The 16543-nt window shown below is 50.3% G+C and overlaps 2 protein-coding genes across 2 annotated transcripts in view; one reads left to right on the top strand and one right to left on the bottom strand.

Moving 5' to 3' along the window:
* Positions 1 to 1451: 1451 nt before the first annotated feature.
* On the top strand, positions 1452 to 4760 carry TMEM191C (transmembrane protein 191C). Its single transcript, XM_016120122.2, has 10 exons — positions 1452 to 1612; positions 1910 to 2033; positions 2262 to 2312; positions 2460 to 2537; positions 2781 to 2837; positions 2961 to 3020; positions 3179 to 3243; positions 3324 to 3399; positions 3726 to 3757; positions 3865 to 4760. The coding sequence occupies exons 1-10, from the start codon at positions 1458 to 1460 to the stop codon at positions 4067 to 4069; spliced, it is 903 nt and encodes a 300-aa protein (XP_015975608.1). The 5' UTR covers positions 1452 to 1457; the 3' UTR covers positions 4070 to 4760.
* A 3665-nt stretch (positions 4761 to 8425) lies between these two features.
* Positions 8426 to 16543, bottom strand: part of PI4KA (phosphatidylinositol 4-kinase alpha) — a 109045-nt gene continuing 100927 nt past the window's right edge. The window contains exons 46-55 of the mRNA XM_016120120.2: positions 16174 to 16246; positions 16013 to 16083; positions 15180 to 15289; positions 14621 to 14725; positions 14404 to 14529; positions 13993 to 14113; positions 13420 to 13579; positions 12572 to 12661; positions 11951 to 12034; positions 8426 to 10719 (exon numbers count right to left, since the gene is read on the bottom strand). Coding sequence (XP_015975606.2) covers positions 10668 to 10719; positions 11951 to 12034; positions 12572 to 12661; positions 13420 to 13579; positions 13993 to 14113; positions 14404 to 14529; positions 14621 to 14725; positions 15180 to 15289; positions 16013 to 16083; positions 16174 to 16246 — 992 coding nt within the window. The 3' untranslated portion in view covers positions 8426 to 10667. The remainder of the gene's footprint in view (positions 10720 to 11950; positions 12035 to 12571; positions 12662 to 13419; positions 13580 to 13992; positions 14114 to 14403; positions 14530 to 14620; positions 14726 to 15179; positions 15290 to 16012; positions 16084 to 16173; positions 16247 to 16543) is intronic.

The raw sequence follows: 16543 nt of genomic DNA, 5'->3' as shown, positions 1-16543 counted from the left end.
CACGAGGGTGAGCCCAGATTCATGAGCTGGGAAACAGGCTCTACCTCTTGATGGTGGGACTGCAGAATATTTGTGGTCTTTTTTAATCTATAAGTAACCCAAAGTGACTTCAGTCTTGCTTACATTTCTCAACATTAGTGAGAAGAGACTTAGTTCTTAGATATAGCAGGCTTCCTAAAACTTCACTGGCATGTACAGAGTCATCACTTGCAGAGTCCACCCTCCCTGTGGCCCTCCAATGGCCCCAGGTACAGTATGCATGACCCTTGTCCTCATCCAAGGTCTGTGCATGGCCCCCTCACCCTCAATCCTGTTCTCCTTGTCCTCACCTCCTCAATTTAACTCTGTGTATTTAGTTTATGTAAACATTATGGGCACATCTCATTCTACTTCCTTTTATTTTACCATCTACATACATTATTTTCAGGTTTCTTCATGTTGACTTAATTTGATCCTACATCATTTTAGTTGATCCAAACTATATTTTTTACTTCATGTTTTTACTAAGTAGCCTTCATGAGGTTAAAAATTCCTTTATCCCTTCGAAAAGCCCTTTTAAAATTATCAATAAAAGTTGAACTCTATCCTGTTTTCTGCATCCATTGAAAAGGACCACTAAAACAAGGATGTTCTTCCTTTATCCATGTGGTGAATGACATGGGTTTTCTGGTCTTGATCAATCCCTGGAATAAATTCTGCTTGGTTTGCATTTACCTTTTTAATGCACCTCTTTGGATTTGGTTAGCTAATTGTTTAGGATTTTTGTATCCAAGTTCATAATTGAAATTGGCTAAATAAAAACAGATTTTAAAAGGATGTTTACCTAGTCTCACCAAACAATGAAATAACTGTCTTCTGTTTTCTTTAAAGATCTTGTCTGTAAACCTTATAATCTTAGCTATTTTAGCATTAATGCTAAATCATAGTCTATTTTTTTCATTAAACATCATATCTTTATAAATGCCACAGTAATATTCAAATAGATCATTTTAATTACAATTATTTCCTTTTTGTGATTACTGTAACCACTTCAGTGAACCACTTAATGCCTAATAATTAAAAATATTTTTCTTACCGGTACAAATTCCCAGGAGTGGGGTAAAAAGATACGAACATATTTATGGATCTTGATATATATATATTATTGTCTTTTCCACAGGAGAGATTAATCAGTTTGGAATTGTCATCTGTAATGTGGGGGAACAAATCTTGCCTCAAAATTTCTGCATTAGGTAACACTATTTTATTAAATTTTATAGATCTGATTGTAGCTCTTCCATGAAGGACAACAAATAATATTTAAATGAATGAATGAGCAAATGGCAAAGCGTGATCCCGCCTGACTCACGTCTGGCTCGGCTAGGGATCTTCGCCCCGGCGCCCCCTGCTGCTCATTGTGACGCGGGCCGTGTGCCAGTCCCCCCAGCACGCAGCAGGGGCAGAGTCGGTGGGGAGCCATGGCCGAGACGCAGGAGCTGCTCCTGCAGCTGCAGAAGGACAACCGCGACGGGCGCCTGCGGAAGCAGGAGCTGGAGGAGATGGTGCGCGGGCTCGAGGCTGAGAGCGAGAGCCTCACTGAGCGACTACAGGACCTGCGCGAGCGCGAGCGCAGGTGCGCAGGGAGCTTGGCTCCACTCGTGGGGCAGGCGCGCTATGGTCTGCACTGCAGGTGGCCGCACCTGGGGCTTAGCAGAATCTAGCCAACCACCAGTTACTCTTCCCAACCCCGGGCCCAAACCTTTGCTTTAAGCCGTGGAGACCGGGGTGATCTCAGGGGCCCACGATGGAAAGTGGAGCGACCCGACGTGGGCTTCCTCGGCCCAGCCACGGCTGGTTCTTCCCCGGGGCCCAGGGGACCTGAGTGTCCGCCTCCTCCCGCCATGGCAACGCCTCAGTTTCCCCTCTGTAGCCTGCAGCGGAGGCGAAGCGAGACGGCGAGGGTCCTGCGAGGGGAGGCGCGCGCGGCGGCGCGGGAGCGCGCGGAGCGGGCCCGCGGACTGCTGGAGGCTGCGGAGCAGCGCAAGCAAGACCTAGTGAGGGCACGGCCCGGGATGGGGCAGTGCCTGCCGAGACAGCAGTGCCTCGGGGAGGGCGCGGCCCTGGCTGGCGCGGGGTGTGTCGGAGAGGGCGGTGTCCTGGGTGGGGCGGTGCCTGCGGTGAGGGTGTTGCCATTGACGGGGCGGGACACGCGGGGGCGTGGCAGTGCTGGCAGTAGGGCAGTACCTCGGTGAGGCCCGGGACGCCCCCTCGATCCTCCACAGGAGCAACACAACCAACAGCTACAGGAGCAGTGGGAAGAGCTGTCAAGTCAGGTACGTTCAGTGGATGTCCCGTTTCTTGCTTCCCCTAGGAAGTCCCGCTTTAGTCCCTGCCCCGTTTCCGCCCGGTTCCTGCCTCCCAATATACACCCCGCCCCTAGAATCTCCGCAAACTCCGCCCTCACAAAGCTCCACCCTCAGCTTTTCTACTACGGAGGAGAACAATTAAGTCAGCAGCGCGCGGAGCAGCAACTCGGGGCCCAACTAATGGCGTTGCAGGTGCTTGGGTGGGGCCCTGAGGGCAGGAGCGGCAGCATGGGCGGGGCCATAACCACCTGGAAGTGGGGCGGCTCCCTGCGGGGCCCCTAGGGCTGGGGGCGGGCACAGCCGGGGCTTGGGCGAGGCCATGACAGCCTGGGAACCGCGGTGGCAAGCGGGGTCCTGAGGGCCAAGGCAGCCAACCTGAGGCGCGGCAGGATGCAGAGTGTGCCGGGATCCTGACATTCTTTGGCTCTTCTGAAGAAACAACTGGAGCTGCTGGAGGCCAAGCACGCCATACAGGCGGAGGGCTTGCGGCAGGTGAGCGCGGTGCCGGCGCCTGCGGGGGAGGGTCCACTTCGGGTGCGGTTGAGGCTGGGCAGGTGCTGGAAGGTGGAAAGAGGGTGTGTCTTCCCGAGTCTAACGAGGCTTCCTGCACCCCAGGGCACACAACGGACGGAGGAGGCCTGGGCCAGCTTCCAAGAGCAGAGCGGAGTCCTGCAGGTGCCGCCACCCTCCGCTTCGAGAACCGCTCACCTCCAACTCCACTACGACCTCCACTCCTCCTACCCCAGAGCGGCAACGGCCCGTCCCCCATGCCACCCCGACCTCCCCTCCCCAGGCCTTCCCTAGTCTTGAGACCCCACTACGACCCCTTCCAGGAGCTGCAGGGTAAGGTGATGGAAGCGGCGGCTGCGCTGGACGCCTTGCGGGGCGGACTGGAACTGTAAGGGAATTAGTTCTGTCGGGTATGGCGGGGCGACTGTGTCTGGGACAGATCGTCCAATGCGACGCCTGTTCCCGCAGCTGCGACTCTCAGCCTCCTCGCCGGGTGCAGGACTACGCGGGCTCCCTCATGGAGGAGGTGGCCAAGGCCGACTGTGTGAGCGCGCGCCCGGCCGGGGAGGGCTGGAGTCGGTACACGCCCCCACGGGGACACCATCCTCTCACGCGGGCCCATTTCCCCACCGGGGCCCGTCAGATCCGCCCCGACGGTCCCCGCCCCCTCTCGCACACTCACGGGGCCCCGCCTCCTCACGGGGCCACGCGCACCCACGGGGGCCCGCCCCCTCATGAGGGCCCAGCCCCAGACGGACTCGCCCCCTACGAGGGACACCCTTAATTCCCGGGGGACTGATTACCGGCCCCTTCGTGAGACCCCGCGCCGCGCGCTTGCGGTGGAGCTGGACGCCCCTCCTCTCCCCGCAGCAGAAGCGGCTGTTCGGTGGCGCAGGCATCAGGTGAGCCAGAGGGCGGGCAGCGGGCGCGCGGGGCTCGGGTCCGCCTCCTTGCACGTGTCCTGCGGGCCACCGCGGGTTTGTCCTTCAGTGCATCCACCGGTCCGCAGGCTGTGGGTGCTGAGCGCGCTGCAGACGCTGTTTCTTCTCCCGCTCGGCTTCCTGGTGCTGCCACTGCTCTACCTAGCGGTGGTCAACCCCGACGCCCTCTGCCGCGGGCTCTGGCGCCTCCGCTCGGACAGCGCCTTCCGCCGCCTGCGCTACACGCTGTCCCCGCTGCTCGAGCTGCGTGTGCGCGGGCTGCTGCCCGTCTAGGACTCATCACATCGGCGGAAGCCGCAGCCACCTCTGTCTCCCGTGTGGTTTTTGGGTGCCTGGGGGAGGCCGGCAGAAGACACCGGGGCGCGGGGAGGAGGGGTTATGTGCCCCTCCGGGCCAGGCGACCGGCCCTGGCACCGTGGCCTCCGGCTTGACCCTGGCGCGCCCTCTTCTGGCGCCCACGTTTGGGCTGGCTCGCACCAAGGGGCTCCTCGGCGACCCGGCTGCTGCAGAGGAGGCTACTCCGAAGTCGGGCAGAGCCGGCCGGCTTCCTACGCTTGCCTTTTTCCTGCTAGCGATCTTGGGGCGGTGGGGGGCGGGGGCAGCTGGCCGGTCAGATCTCTGTGGAGATCTGTGTCCGTCGGCCCCACTGCACGCTTTATTCAGATCCCCGCAGCGCCCCTTCGTTGGCTTTCTCGGGGTGGGTTCTCCGTGAGGGAGGGCTGCGGGCCGTCTTCACCGTGGTCCGCTTCGCTGCGAGTGCGGCAGTATATGATCCGCGTTCACGACTGCAGTCTAGGGAATCGTCTTTACTTATGTGAAGTGCTCTGCTTAGTAGAAATGAACCTTGGTTTTATTTTGTCTGATATAAATACTGCTCTACTTTTATTGCTTACGCGTTTTTTTTTTGATAGTGAAATTGTTTATATGTAACTCCTTGTACACAAATACAATGGGCTTTTAAAAATCGTTTTATTAACTTATACTCTTTAGTCTTTTTGGGGTTAAATTTGTTTATAAAATCTGACATATCAAATTTTATCAAATTTAAGAATTGTGCAATGTATCCTAAAAAAAAAAAAGAAAGAAAATCTTGCCTGGAAATTATATTCTCATACTCTGAATATTTTTAAGTGGTGTAAATGTTTTATCCATTCATTGTAACACTGTTGGTAAACATTTTATCGATTCACCCATTGATGGACATTTGGGTTGTTTCCATCTTTGGGCTTGTGTGTACGGATATGTCTGTGTGAGTTCCCTTTTTCACTTCTTTTGGGTGTATACCCAGAAGTAGACTTGCTGGGTCATTGGTAATTCTGTGTTAATTTATTTTAGAAATTGCTGTACCATGTTCCACAGCAGCTGCACCATTTTACATTTCCATCGATAGAGCACAAGGATTCCCATTTCTCCACATCCTCCCCAACACTTGTTTTGATAACAGCCATCCTAATGGGTGTGATTTTCTTTTTTTACTTTCAATTTTTAGGCATTGCACTAATATTTACAATTTATAATTACAAAGTCAAATCCATAAAATGGCATCTTAGGGAAGTCTAGCTTGAATCCCTGTGCCCTCCACCGATTGCCCCCACACTAGAAACATTTAATGGATTCCTTTTTTCCCTTAAATAAGTGAACTATAAACAGTCATGTCCCCTCCTCTTACTTACATGAATAGTGTACCACATGGACTTCTCTGCCCTCCCTTCAGTACCTTGCTCGGAGCAGCATGGCAACATGGGTGTGCCATTTATTCAACCTTAGTGATGTGGGTGGGTGGATTCCCATGCTTTGCTGTTACAAATAGTACCTGAACGAGGAGCCTTCCGCAAATATCTTTTTGTATTTTGCCAAAGCAGCTTTGAGATTGATTCCTGAAAGCAGGATTGTGGGCCAGAGGGTGACCACATACATGATATTGCTAAATTGCCCAGAGCCCATCACTGGGTCTGAGGGCCCTTTTCCCACAGCCTTGCCCCATAATGCGTATTGTCACACTGGGATTTTTGTCAGTCTGGTGAGAAATGGCACTTCAGTATAGCTTTAATTTACATTTCTCTCATGATCTCAAGGTTGAGATTATTTTTTATATTTAAAGGCCAACTGCATTTTTTTCTATAAACTGTTCAGATCATTTGCTTGTCTTAAAAATGTAGGATTGTAAGTTTTTCTCAATTTTTTAAAGCTCTCATACTAGGCGTTTTAACTTTGTGATGTTTTAAATATTTTCCCAATGTTTTTTTTAAAACTTTGTTTATGGTATTTTTTTGCTAGCCATATATCGTTTTGGTATCTAATTCACTTTCCCTTCTTGATTCTGCATTTTGGTAGTTTTCTTCACTTCTAGGTTATTAGGGAAACTCACCTGCGTCTTCTTCCAATGCTTGCATTGTTTCTTAGTTCACATTTCAATCTCTGGTCTGCTTGGGACTCACTAGGGTTTATGATGTGAGGATCTTTTGTATTTCTGCATGAATTTTAGACTCGAACAGTCAATTTCCATAAACCAGTCTGGGATTTTTGTGATTACACTGAATTTAGAGATCAATTTGCCAAGAATTACGTCTTCCAATACACCAAACACGATGTTACTCTCCATTTTTTTTTCCCTCAGCAATGTTTTGAATTTTTAGTGTAGAGATCTTGTATATTTTTACATGTTTGGGGATGCTATTATGAATGGTATAGATTTTTCAAATTTCATTTCCCAACTGTTCATTGCTAGCATATAGAAATACAACTGATTTTTTATGTTGATCTTGTATATACCTTTTGTACTGCAGTATTGCTGAAATCTTATTCGCTTTTTGGATTTTTTTGTACATTCCTCAGCATTCTATAGAGAATTTTATTGTCTGTAAAGCAGGGCAGTTTCTTCTTTTCCTACTGCCTTTATCCCCATACAATGTTGATTAGAAGTGATGATAATACCTTTGTCTTGCTCCTGATCTTGGGGAGAATGCCTTTAATATTTCATCATCAAGATGTTAGCTCTGAGTTTTCTTAGATGATCTTTATCAGATTGAGGAAAATTCCTATTTCTATTTTGCTGTTTTTACGAATGGGTATTGAATTTTGTCTATTAAAATGATCATATGGTGTTCCTTCTTTAGTCTGTTAATGTGAATTACACTGATTGCTTCAAAGCCAACCTTGCATTACTGGGATAAGGCCTTTTAATACATCATGTTCAACTTGCTATTATTTTGTTAGATTTTTGCACCTATGTCAAGAGGGACATTGCTCTATAATTTTCTTGGAATGTTCTCATCTTGTTTTAATGTCTGGGCTATGCTGCCCTCCTTAAAAATGAAGTTGAAAGCATTCTCTCCTCTATTTTAAGAGTAACATTGCATTATTTCTTAAGATGTTTTGACCTATCTTGTTAGCTTTATGTTGAAAAAAATGACACCTTAATAATTTTTTAACACATAAGTGTATGAACTGGATTACAAATATCTCTCTAGGTCTGTGGCATGCCTTTAATATAATCCAAATTAATTTTTGCCCTTTATTAGTGTTTTGGTTAAGAAATCTTTGTGTGTCCCGAGGTCAGCAAGACATTCTCTTCTGTATTCTAAAAGCCTTTAAAGTTTACCTTTAACATAGAGCTCTACAGGCCACCTGGAAGTGATTTCTATGTCAGATGAGGAAAGCAGTCAACTTTTTTCTACATCGATATCCAGTTGACACACCATTATTCAAAAGCCTGTCTACCCCCTCCTACCCTGCATGTCTGTTTGTGGGGCGCTCCTGGGCTTTATCTCCCCCATTGGTTATCCACCTTTGCTGGCATCAGCAAGCCACATCGTCTTTTAACTACTGTAGTTTCTGGATAGGTCTTAATATCTAGGTTTGTTGATCTTCAATACCAGAAAAGTTTTATTCTGACCTCTGCATTTCCACATAAATTTCAGACTTGCCAATTTCCACTACACAACTTTCTGGAATTTTGATTGACATACGCAGTGAAACTACAGATCAGTTTGAGAACAAACATCTGTATAATGTTGAGTCTTCCAGTCCAAGAATGTTACTATTTAGATTTTTCAACGTTTGTAGTTTTTAGTATTTATGAACCTTTCATTAGTTTTTCTTGGAACTTAATGTTTTGATATGCACTTGTAAATGGTATTGTTTTAATTTGAATTTTTGTTTTCAGACATACACAGGACTTTACATAGTGACCTGTAGCTCATCACCTTGGTTATACATCACGTTTATAGATTAGTTGGGAGTTTTATGTACAAAAATGCCATTTTCTGAGTTTTATTTATTTCTAGATTGTTAAAACTGTTTCTTTTTATGCCCTGACTGAAAAGGCTAGAGATGAAGAGAAGTAAAATAGACTCACGTACATCTCACTCTTCTTTATGTAGGAAGCAAGGCTTTCAATATTTCACCTGTAAGCGTGATGGATTTTTTGCAGATACTTACATCAGGAAAGTTCCTGGTCTTTTGGGCGTGGCTTTATTTCCAGTATGCCCTATCTTGAGTGCTAACCAAGCTCCCCTAACAAGCTCCTCAAAGGCGTCAGGCTCCCAGGTTGGTCTTTTGTTTCCCATATCATCAAAATAGGAACTTGATTATTCTCAAGATTTTCTATTTCAGTCTCTAGAGACCTTATTTTCTTGTCAGCTCATGGATTTATTTAGATTTTCTCCTCAGTATTGTAAATAGTGTTTCTAATTTTTCAAGATATATTAATTTGCCGTATTGCTGGAATCTTGTACATAACATTTGGCTTTTTTTAAAAAGCTAATTTGACAAGCTCTTTTTAAGTATTAGTTTGAAATCATTTCTAGTATGTTTGAATGCATTTCTACCATTTTATAATGTGCTTATCCTGCTTTTTCTGTGCTCTTTCCCCTCCCTTCATATCTTCTGTTGGAACTTTCTGAAAGTTACACCCTATATGATGGTATCCTATTGACTTGGCTCATCTCTACCATCCTCCCCAAACACTACCTTAAAGCATTTTAACTCTGATATTCCCTAAGATCTTTCATGTATTTTGTCTAGTATTTTAGTTCCACTGTTTTAATTTCTAAATATTTAGGGTTCTTCTAGATATCTCGTTATTGATTCCCAACTTAGTTCCATGTAATCAGAGGACATTCCCTGCATGATTCAGAGATCTGTTTTGTGGCCCAGCGTCCAGCCTGTGATGGTGGAGATGGTGTGTTGTTGCTGCTGATGTATATTAAGTTTTACAAATGCCGATCAGGTGAAGGTGGATGATACAGTTGTTCAGGACTCCTGTGTTTACTTTCTTGTCAGTTGTTCTAATTAATTGTGGAGAGAAAGGTGTTAAAATCTCCAACTCTGATTATGGAGTTATTTCTCCCTTGAATTCTGTTAAATATTGCTTCATGAACATTCAACTCACATGATTATGGATGATAAATCTTGTTTCCTCTATTTAACTTCAGTTTAGGTCTTTATATTTTAAGTGCACTCATTTCATGTTTTTATCTATGTTTCTAACCCTTGCCTTTTAATTGGAGTGGTTAGTCCATCCATATAATTATTGATGTAGTTGAAGTCTACAATTGCATGATTTCCCTGTCCTAACAATTGTCATTTTTTCTTCTTTCCCTCCTTTCCTGATTTTTTGATTAATGTAATATTTTTAAGAGTTCCTTTTAACTTACATATTAGCTTATTTATATGAAGCTGAATATTTGTGTTTTTTTACCAACTATGGAATCCCATTAGGAGCTAAGGGCTTCTCAACTTTTTTATGTTTCATTTTTGGTAATTTGTTTCTCATTGATTGTTTTTTTTTTCTTCATCTATATCTGCCATTTAACTAATCTTTTAAAATTTTAATTTCGGTGACTTATTTCTAGATTTTTTTTTTTAAGGTTTGAGTCTTTACCTCCTATCTGCTTAAAATAATTAGAGGGTTGTAGTGGGTGGGAACAGACAGCTGGTGCTGGGGGCTAGTGGCACAAAGATTCTAGAGTCTCAGAACAGAGAACTTAAACATGAATGAGAGGGAGACAGGAAAAGACTGGAGCAGAAGCAGGACACTGAGTGACACCTGCACTGAGAGATGTGGACAGGACGGCCACATGGCCTCCACAGGTGCCCTCTGTAGAGACAGCTTTGGAGTGGAAGAGAGCAGTTAGGGAGGGAGACTGCAATGTTATTTGGTACATTTGCACTGTGGTGAGTCATCTTGGTGAAGCTCATAATCAGGGTGCCCGGCTCTGATCCCTTTGGCACATGCAATGCCTGACGTCCCCCTGCGTGGTGGCCAGTCCTAGCTTGGGGGGGTCCCTGGAAGGCCTGTGAGTACAGGCTCCGCAGCAGGCTGGCCCTTATGCGCCTTTTGTCTCAGGATTCTGGAGAGGAAACACTGCCCTGCTCTCTATCCAGCACATCTAGGAATCACCCCTCAGCTGAATGTGCACTTAGGACTTGACAATAAACCTGATATTCAAGTTCGACACAACACTTTTGTTGATTATTTTCTTCATGTTGGTTAAACCTTAAGTTGAACATAATTTTTTTTTTTTATACACTAGAAAATACTTCATGTACCTATGAAATAAGATAGGTAGGGAATGTGTTCAGTGCAAATTATTCACACCCAAGCAGAGAGAGAGTGCCATCAGATGATTGTCGTTTCAGTCTCATATGCCACATGTGGGCCATACCTAAGGAAGGAGCGGGTGGCCGGGCTCTGCAGGGGTGCACTTCTTTTGTCCTATGAAAACAACACCATTGGATGAAAATGGCCGTGAACAGTTCACACCCTTTGACCTTGCACAGCAGGGGGGCGGGGAAGTGCTTGCACAGCTCCATGATTGTGGACAGATTGGGTAGGGGAGCCACGACAGCTGATGCTCCGATGCCACCCTCAGTAGGGAATGTCATTCTGATAGTACTGGATCATGTCGTAGGTGCGGCTCCTGGAAGGCCGAGAGAGAAGGGAGGTTGTAAGGAGCCAGTGCCCTCTGAGCCCCCCCCCCATCTCCTTCACCCTGGCAGCTGCACTTGAGAGTCTGCACTGCTACCCTCCCTGGAGGTGTGAATGCAAAATGGCAGACCCTCTGGCCTCCCCGCCAGCTCCTCCTCTGCCTGGAACATTCCTTTCCCGACCAGTGGCCATGGCCATGCAAGTCCCATTCTGGCTCCATCTCCTGCTCGGCCTCCTCTGAGGCCACCTCACACTTAGTGGGCCCAGAATATGGACTTGAGTGGACAGCCCTTCCTCAGCCAAACACCTGCCCTTGGTCCTGGGGCCCAGGCACTGGGGACCCAGGAGTCTGTCTGTAGGAGCTGCCCCGTGGCAGACGCCGCTCCAGCCCCTTGGCCTGTTTGTGGCACCAAAAGGAGTGAGGCCATGCTCAGCGTCCTTTCTTATTTTACCAACAAAACAAAGAAGAGATCTTCCTCATGCTGCCTTTCAAACCCCTCTTGCTGACTCAGCGATGTCACGTTCCCCACACCAAGCTACCTCACAGCCCGGCCTGTACCCACCCAGTCTTTTCTTGCTCTTGTTAGGGCCCTACCCGGGACCAGTTCTGGTCTTCCTCTCAGACTCCAGCAGTCTCTGCACCTCTCTGGAGCCTCAACCATCCCCATGTGTGTAGGCAGCTCTTGTGTGGGTGGCTCGCCTCACCCACCTGCTGGAATCATGTCCACCCTGTTGTTCAGCCCAGACACCTCAATGTCATCCATCTCTGATCATCACACCCCTTGGGAGCCCATCAGGGAAGCCTGGGGCTCCGCCTTCAGAATCCAAGCCCACCTGGTCGCACAGCTCTGCCATCGCTCACAGCAACGGCTGACTGGCCAGTCCCCACCTTGTCACTCCTGCCACTGCCCCTTACCTGGCCACACATACCTCCCTGGAGGCCTTTTGCACCTATGGCTCCCTTACCCTCACAGGCTTGGCACTGGGGCGGGGGCACAGATTTCAGCCTCCAGGCCTCTGCCAAGTGTTCCCCTCAGCACATCCCAGCCCCTCTACACCAGCACCCCATCACCCTGAGAAAGCTCCCTTCAGGGTGTGTGGGACTGAATCTCCTGAGCCATCAGCTTTCTTGACACCTGGCCCGGGCATGGCCCCATAGGCGCCTAGACTGCACTGGTGTGTGGCGGGTGAGGCAGAAGGGAGGGCAGACGGGGATGACTCACCTGTTGCTGAGGAAGCAGCTCTGAATGACCTTCATGATAAAATTTGCAGCCTCTCGCTCGGTCATGTTGGGGCTGAACCTGTTCCTGGGGAAGAGTTCACATCGGGGCCGCTGTGGCCAGAGTTGCTCCCACCAGACTGCCCTCCCCGAGGGACATGTTCCTGCCCTTGCTAACAGGCATTTGTGATAATCTGTTCAGCTGAGGGTCAGGCCCGGGAATGTTCCCTCATGGGGACAGTGTTCTGAGGGTCAGGCCTTACTTGTTGTGGAGACAGTTTCCAGCTGGCCTAGAGGGCTCTGTTTCCTTCCCCAGCACCTCTAGGGCTAAGCAGCCCCATGGCTTGGGGAGGACTAGCAAGGGGGATAAGTCACTATAGCTCTGGGGCCCAGGGATAACACTCCATCCCTGAGAAAAGAAGGGGCTTCTGGACATGTCCTCAGCTATGACCAGCAGAGGCACAGTCTGGTGATACGCCTCACCCTGGAAATGTCTGCTCTGGGCTTCCAAGGAGAGTGAGTACTCAGCCTCATTAAGATTCAGTTACCCCCACCCCACAGGCTCCCATCTCCATGGACGACCGCCCCCCCCCCCCAATGGCCTGTATGTTTGCCCATGACCTACTTCAAGAGCTTGATTGTCTGGCCACGGAAGCAGGGTAGGCCCGTGTCCAACATGAGGGTGACCAGAGAGACGACCGCATCCATGTAGGGCCTGGGGAGACACAGGGAAGGAGGTGGACAGAGCCCAGCGAGTGGGGTGGCCCCACCTACAGTCCTGCAGCCCAGCGGCTGCGTGACAGCTGCTCACATGCTGGCTCCCCCCACCTCCCTGTGGCCTTTCACGTCTCCCAGGGAGGCCCTGCAGCCCAAAGGCTGGGGCTGCTCACACTCCCATGAAGGGCCTGAGCGGTCCCGCTTTGTTCCTCCCACCCGAGGCCTCTGGCTGTGGTTTCTCCGCCCAGCTGATGAAGTGCGGGCTGCAGCACAAAGATGCCCTGACCTTCCTTTCGTTGTGGGACAGTGGGCACTGAGCAGGCGTGATGTAGGCTCTGACAGACTCCGGGTTGGAGTCTAAGTGTCAACACACACTGCTTTGTGGCCTTGGCCACATGGCACTCTAAAACCAGGACATTTGATCTCTGGCGTGCAGTCTGGGGATAGCAGGTGCTCAGGCTTGGGTGAAAAGGTGAATGGGGTGCTTAAAAGGGGAGCCACGGGCATTGGCAAGTGAATCCAAGCCCAGGAGGTTGCATAATGTGGCTGGACAGAAGGTACTGGCGCAGGTGGGAAAACAGAGGCAATGGAAGGCAAGGCCTGGGCATACCCGGGCCCAGGCGGCCTCCAGCACCTCCCCTGCTCTCTCTGAACCTCAGTCCCTATATCCACAAAGGGGCCCGAGAAGGCCCCATGGGACCTCTGAGGGGCTGGCCTTGCTAGATGAGTGGCACTGAGAACTGGTGCCCGTCTTACCGCACAGCCAGGTAGCCACGGACACACATCTCCATGAACCACTTGAAGGGCGTGGCCTCCATCTTGCCCCCCATGATCATCACCATCTCATCTGTCAGCTTTATGTCTGGTTCCCAGCCAAGGTTGCCACCCGGTGAGCTTTCGAACATGAAGCCAAAGTCTGCAAAACCCCCAAAAGCCGTTTGTGATGGGATCAGATGCCAGGGCAGCGATGTAGGCATCGCTGGAGCTCCCCCACCCCAGGAGTTGGCCACAGTCTATGTTTTCTTAGGGACAGCAGAGGAGCAAGCAGAAGAGAGAAGAGGAAACGGAGTCGGGGAACCAGTCAGGAGCAGAGAGAGGCAAGCACTAAGGCGACTCCAGTTTCCAACCCCAGAGCTTCCTGTGTCCCGTGGCCCTGGCTACTACTCCCACCCCCAGCACCCTCCTAGCACCCAACAGCTAGGCCTTAAAACTGGACTTGAATCCTGACTCTGACACTTCCTGGCTGGGGACCCCACCACGCCTGCTCCTGTGTGGGGTGCTCCGGGCTTCAGGCATGAAGGGAAAGAGGAGGGTGCTGGGCTGGCTGACCGATGTGGATGATGTGGCCCTTCTTGTCCAGCATGATGTTGCCGTTGTGCCTGTCCTTGATCTGCAGCAGGAACAGCAGGAGGCTGTAGGCGGCCATGCTGCGGATGAAGTTATAACGCGCCTGTGCAGAGAGAGCCAGTGCTTATGACGGCCCTGGGGCCGTGCCACCCAGGACCCGTGGGTGCTCTCCTGGCTCCATGCCTGGGACCCCTGTGCAGGGGCAGCAGCCCATTCCCCCCCACACCCATGAATTCTCTTGGGACGTCCATCTTGAGGTTTCTTTAAATACCAAGGAAGGTTACGGGGTGCCTTGGTTTTACTTCCCAAATGTAGGAAATCAGGGAGCAGGGTGCAGGGGGAAAAGATGGAGAGCACAAACATGTACAGCCTAGGGCCCACTCCGCTGGTCACCTGCTGGAAGGCCAGGGTGGACTCATCCCCGTACTGTCGCGTGAAGTAGTCGTACATGCCGAAGTCTGTCTGGCGGCCCAGCTGGTCCCGAGAGGTGCAGTCAGGGATGCACTCAATCACCCCGCACTAAAAGGAAGTCCAAGTGCAAGGCCTGTGGGCTGACTACTCTCGGCCAAGGCCTGAGGGGCAGCCACCTGGGGTCCTGCGGGGAACTTACTCCGGGGGCAGTGGCCACCACGCGGTAGGGGAAGACAAAGAGGTCCAGGCCAACCAGCTGGAAGATGTTTTTGAAGAGGTCAATGATCTGCAGGGCCAGCATGTCCTGAGAACCGAGAAGATAAGGGGTGAGTGGCTGGCTTCCTCCTGCTCGCATGACCCCCAGAGGCCCTGCCCCACAGAGGATGGAGGGAAAAGGGAAGGAGGCCTAGGTGAGCAAAAGCTTGGAGGGCCTAGACTCACACTGCCCACTGACTAGGCTGAGCCCAGACCCTTGGGACCACCAGGTACTGGAGTGAGCATAAGGCCATGCTGCTCGGTGAAGGGTTGGAGTAAGGGGCACCCACCTCACGGCAGCTCCCTCTGTGTGGCCAGTGGGTACACAGCCCTGGAGGGACCTCTAGGTTTGGCAGAAAGCCCTGACTTACTCTGTGGACCTAAACCCCATGGCAGAAGCAAAGCTTAGTGTTTCTGTGCGTTAGGTTCAGCAGCGAGGCTCGCCCAGAGCTTTGGAGAGGCAGGCCCACTGCCACTAGCTCGACCCCAACCTGGTCCCCTACCTGTCGGCAGTCATCTCCCACTTTGAAGATGGCCGCCTGCCAGGAAATCTTCTGGTTGTCAGCCTCCTGTGTGCCGCACTGGTCCTCGGAGTCTGAGTGGCACCGCAGACCTGTGTGTGGTGGGTGGAGGCTGCCTGTCAGCCTGAGGGCAGTGAGAGGCCCTCTGAGGGCGCTGAGGTGACCCGGCCTGGAAGGAGCCCAAGGAAACTTGGGGATCGTTCTTGGGAAACCCTGAGGCCACTGAGGGCCCAGAAAATGTCTAGGATCAGTGGGTGGAGTCATAAGGCCTGAGGGCTTTTCCTAAGAACATTTAGACTTAAATGGAACTGATGCCAGAGCCCCCTTTTCATTGGAAGTGAGGACCCAGGAGTGCCTGGGGTCAGCAATGGGCACTGTAAGTTGGGGGCAGGAAGTGTGTCCGTCTGCACCCTGAGGTTCTTTCCCTAGAGCCTTTGCATGGAGCATGACCCTGCCGACAACCTGATGTCACACTTCTGGCCTCTAGAACTATGAGAGAATAAATTTCTGTTATTGAAGCCAACTAGTCTGTGGTCACTTCTATGGCAGCCCGAGCAAATGAGTATACCCCCCAAAGCCCTGGCCACTCTGTCTCGAGACGATGCCTCCTGGACTGACTTGGTGGCCAAACTTTACTGATCTGTCACTGCACATGAGCTCTGTGCTGTCCCCAAATGAGGCGTCGCACTGAGAGTGGATGGATGGCCATCAGTCCTCATGGGGAGCTGGGAACAAACTAAATATGCCAAGAGAAACTGGATTCAGCAAAGGGGAGACACTTAGATCCCAAACTACATCGGGAATTCTCCACTGACCTTCTTTCTCAAGTTCACTAACACCGCATCGTTTCACCTTGAATTTAGCCAGATACGGAGCTTTTGCAGCACTGGAAAACAACAACAGAAAGAAAGTGGCACAAGCGCTATGGCCAACAGGACCCCACACAGGAGTAGCCAAGGGAAGGGCAGCCTCTCACCTCTGCATGGGCGTCCCCGACTTGTAGTCGATGTCCAGCACGATAGCCTCCGGATTGCTGGGCAGGTAGCAGCCTATGCAGGGACAGAAGGCAAGTCACGGGGAGCCCAAGGATGACAATGGTGAGGACAGCTACCTTCAATACCTAATTCCCCTCATATAGAGTCCACCCTGTAGACAGAATGATGTATGGAGGCCTTCTGGGTCTTCATCTGTGGTACTGATGACTTCTTATTCCACAGCCATAAAGTCTTTCTTTCCTGATTCTGTAATCTCTCCCTGGATCCTTCTTGATGTCTATTGAAGCAGCTACCACCTTCTAGGAGATGCTTCTCGAAGACCATGCACTGAACCCCTCAGTTTTAGGCCCA

The sequence above is a fragment of the Rousettus aegyptiacus genome, unplaced genomic scaffold (assembly GCF_014176215.1).
Source record: "Rousettus aegyptiacus isolate mRouAeg1 unplaced genomic scaffold, mRouAeg1.p scaffold_m13_p_5, whole genome shotgun sequence".
In the NCBI taxonomy this organism is placed as follows: Eukaryota; Metazoa; Chordata; class Mammalia; order Chiroptera; family Pteropodidae; genus Rousettus; species Rousettus aegyptiacus.
This window is presented reverse-complemented; position numbering and strand designations above follow the sequence as displayed.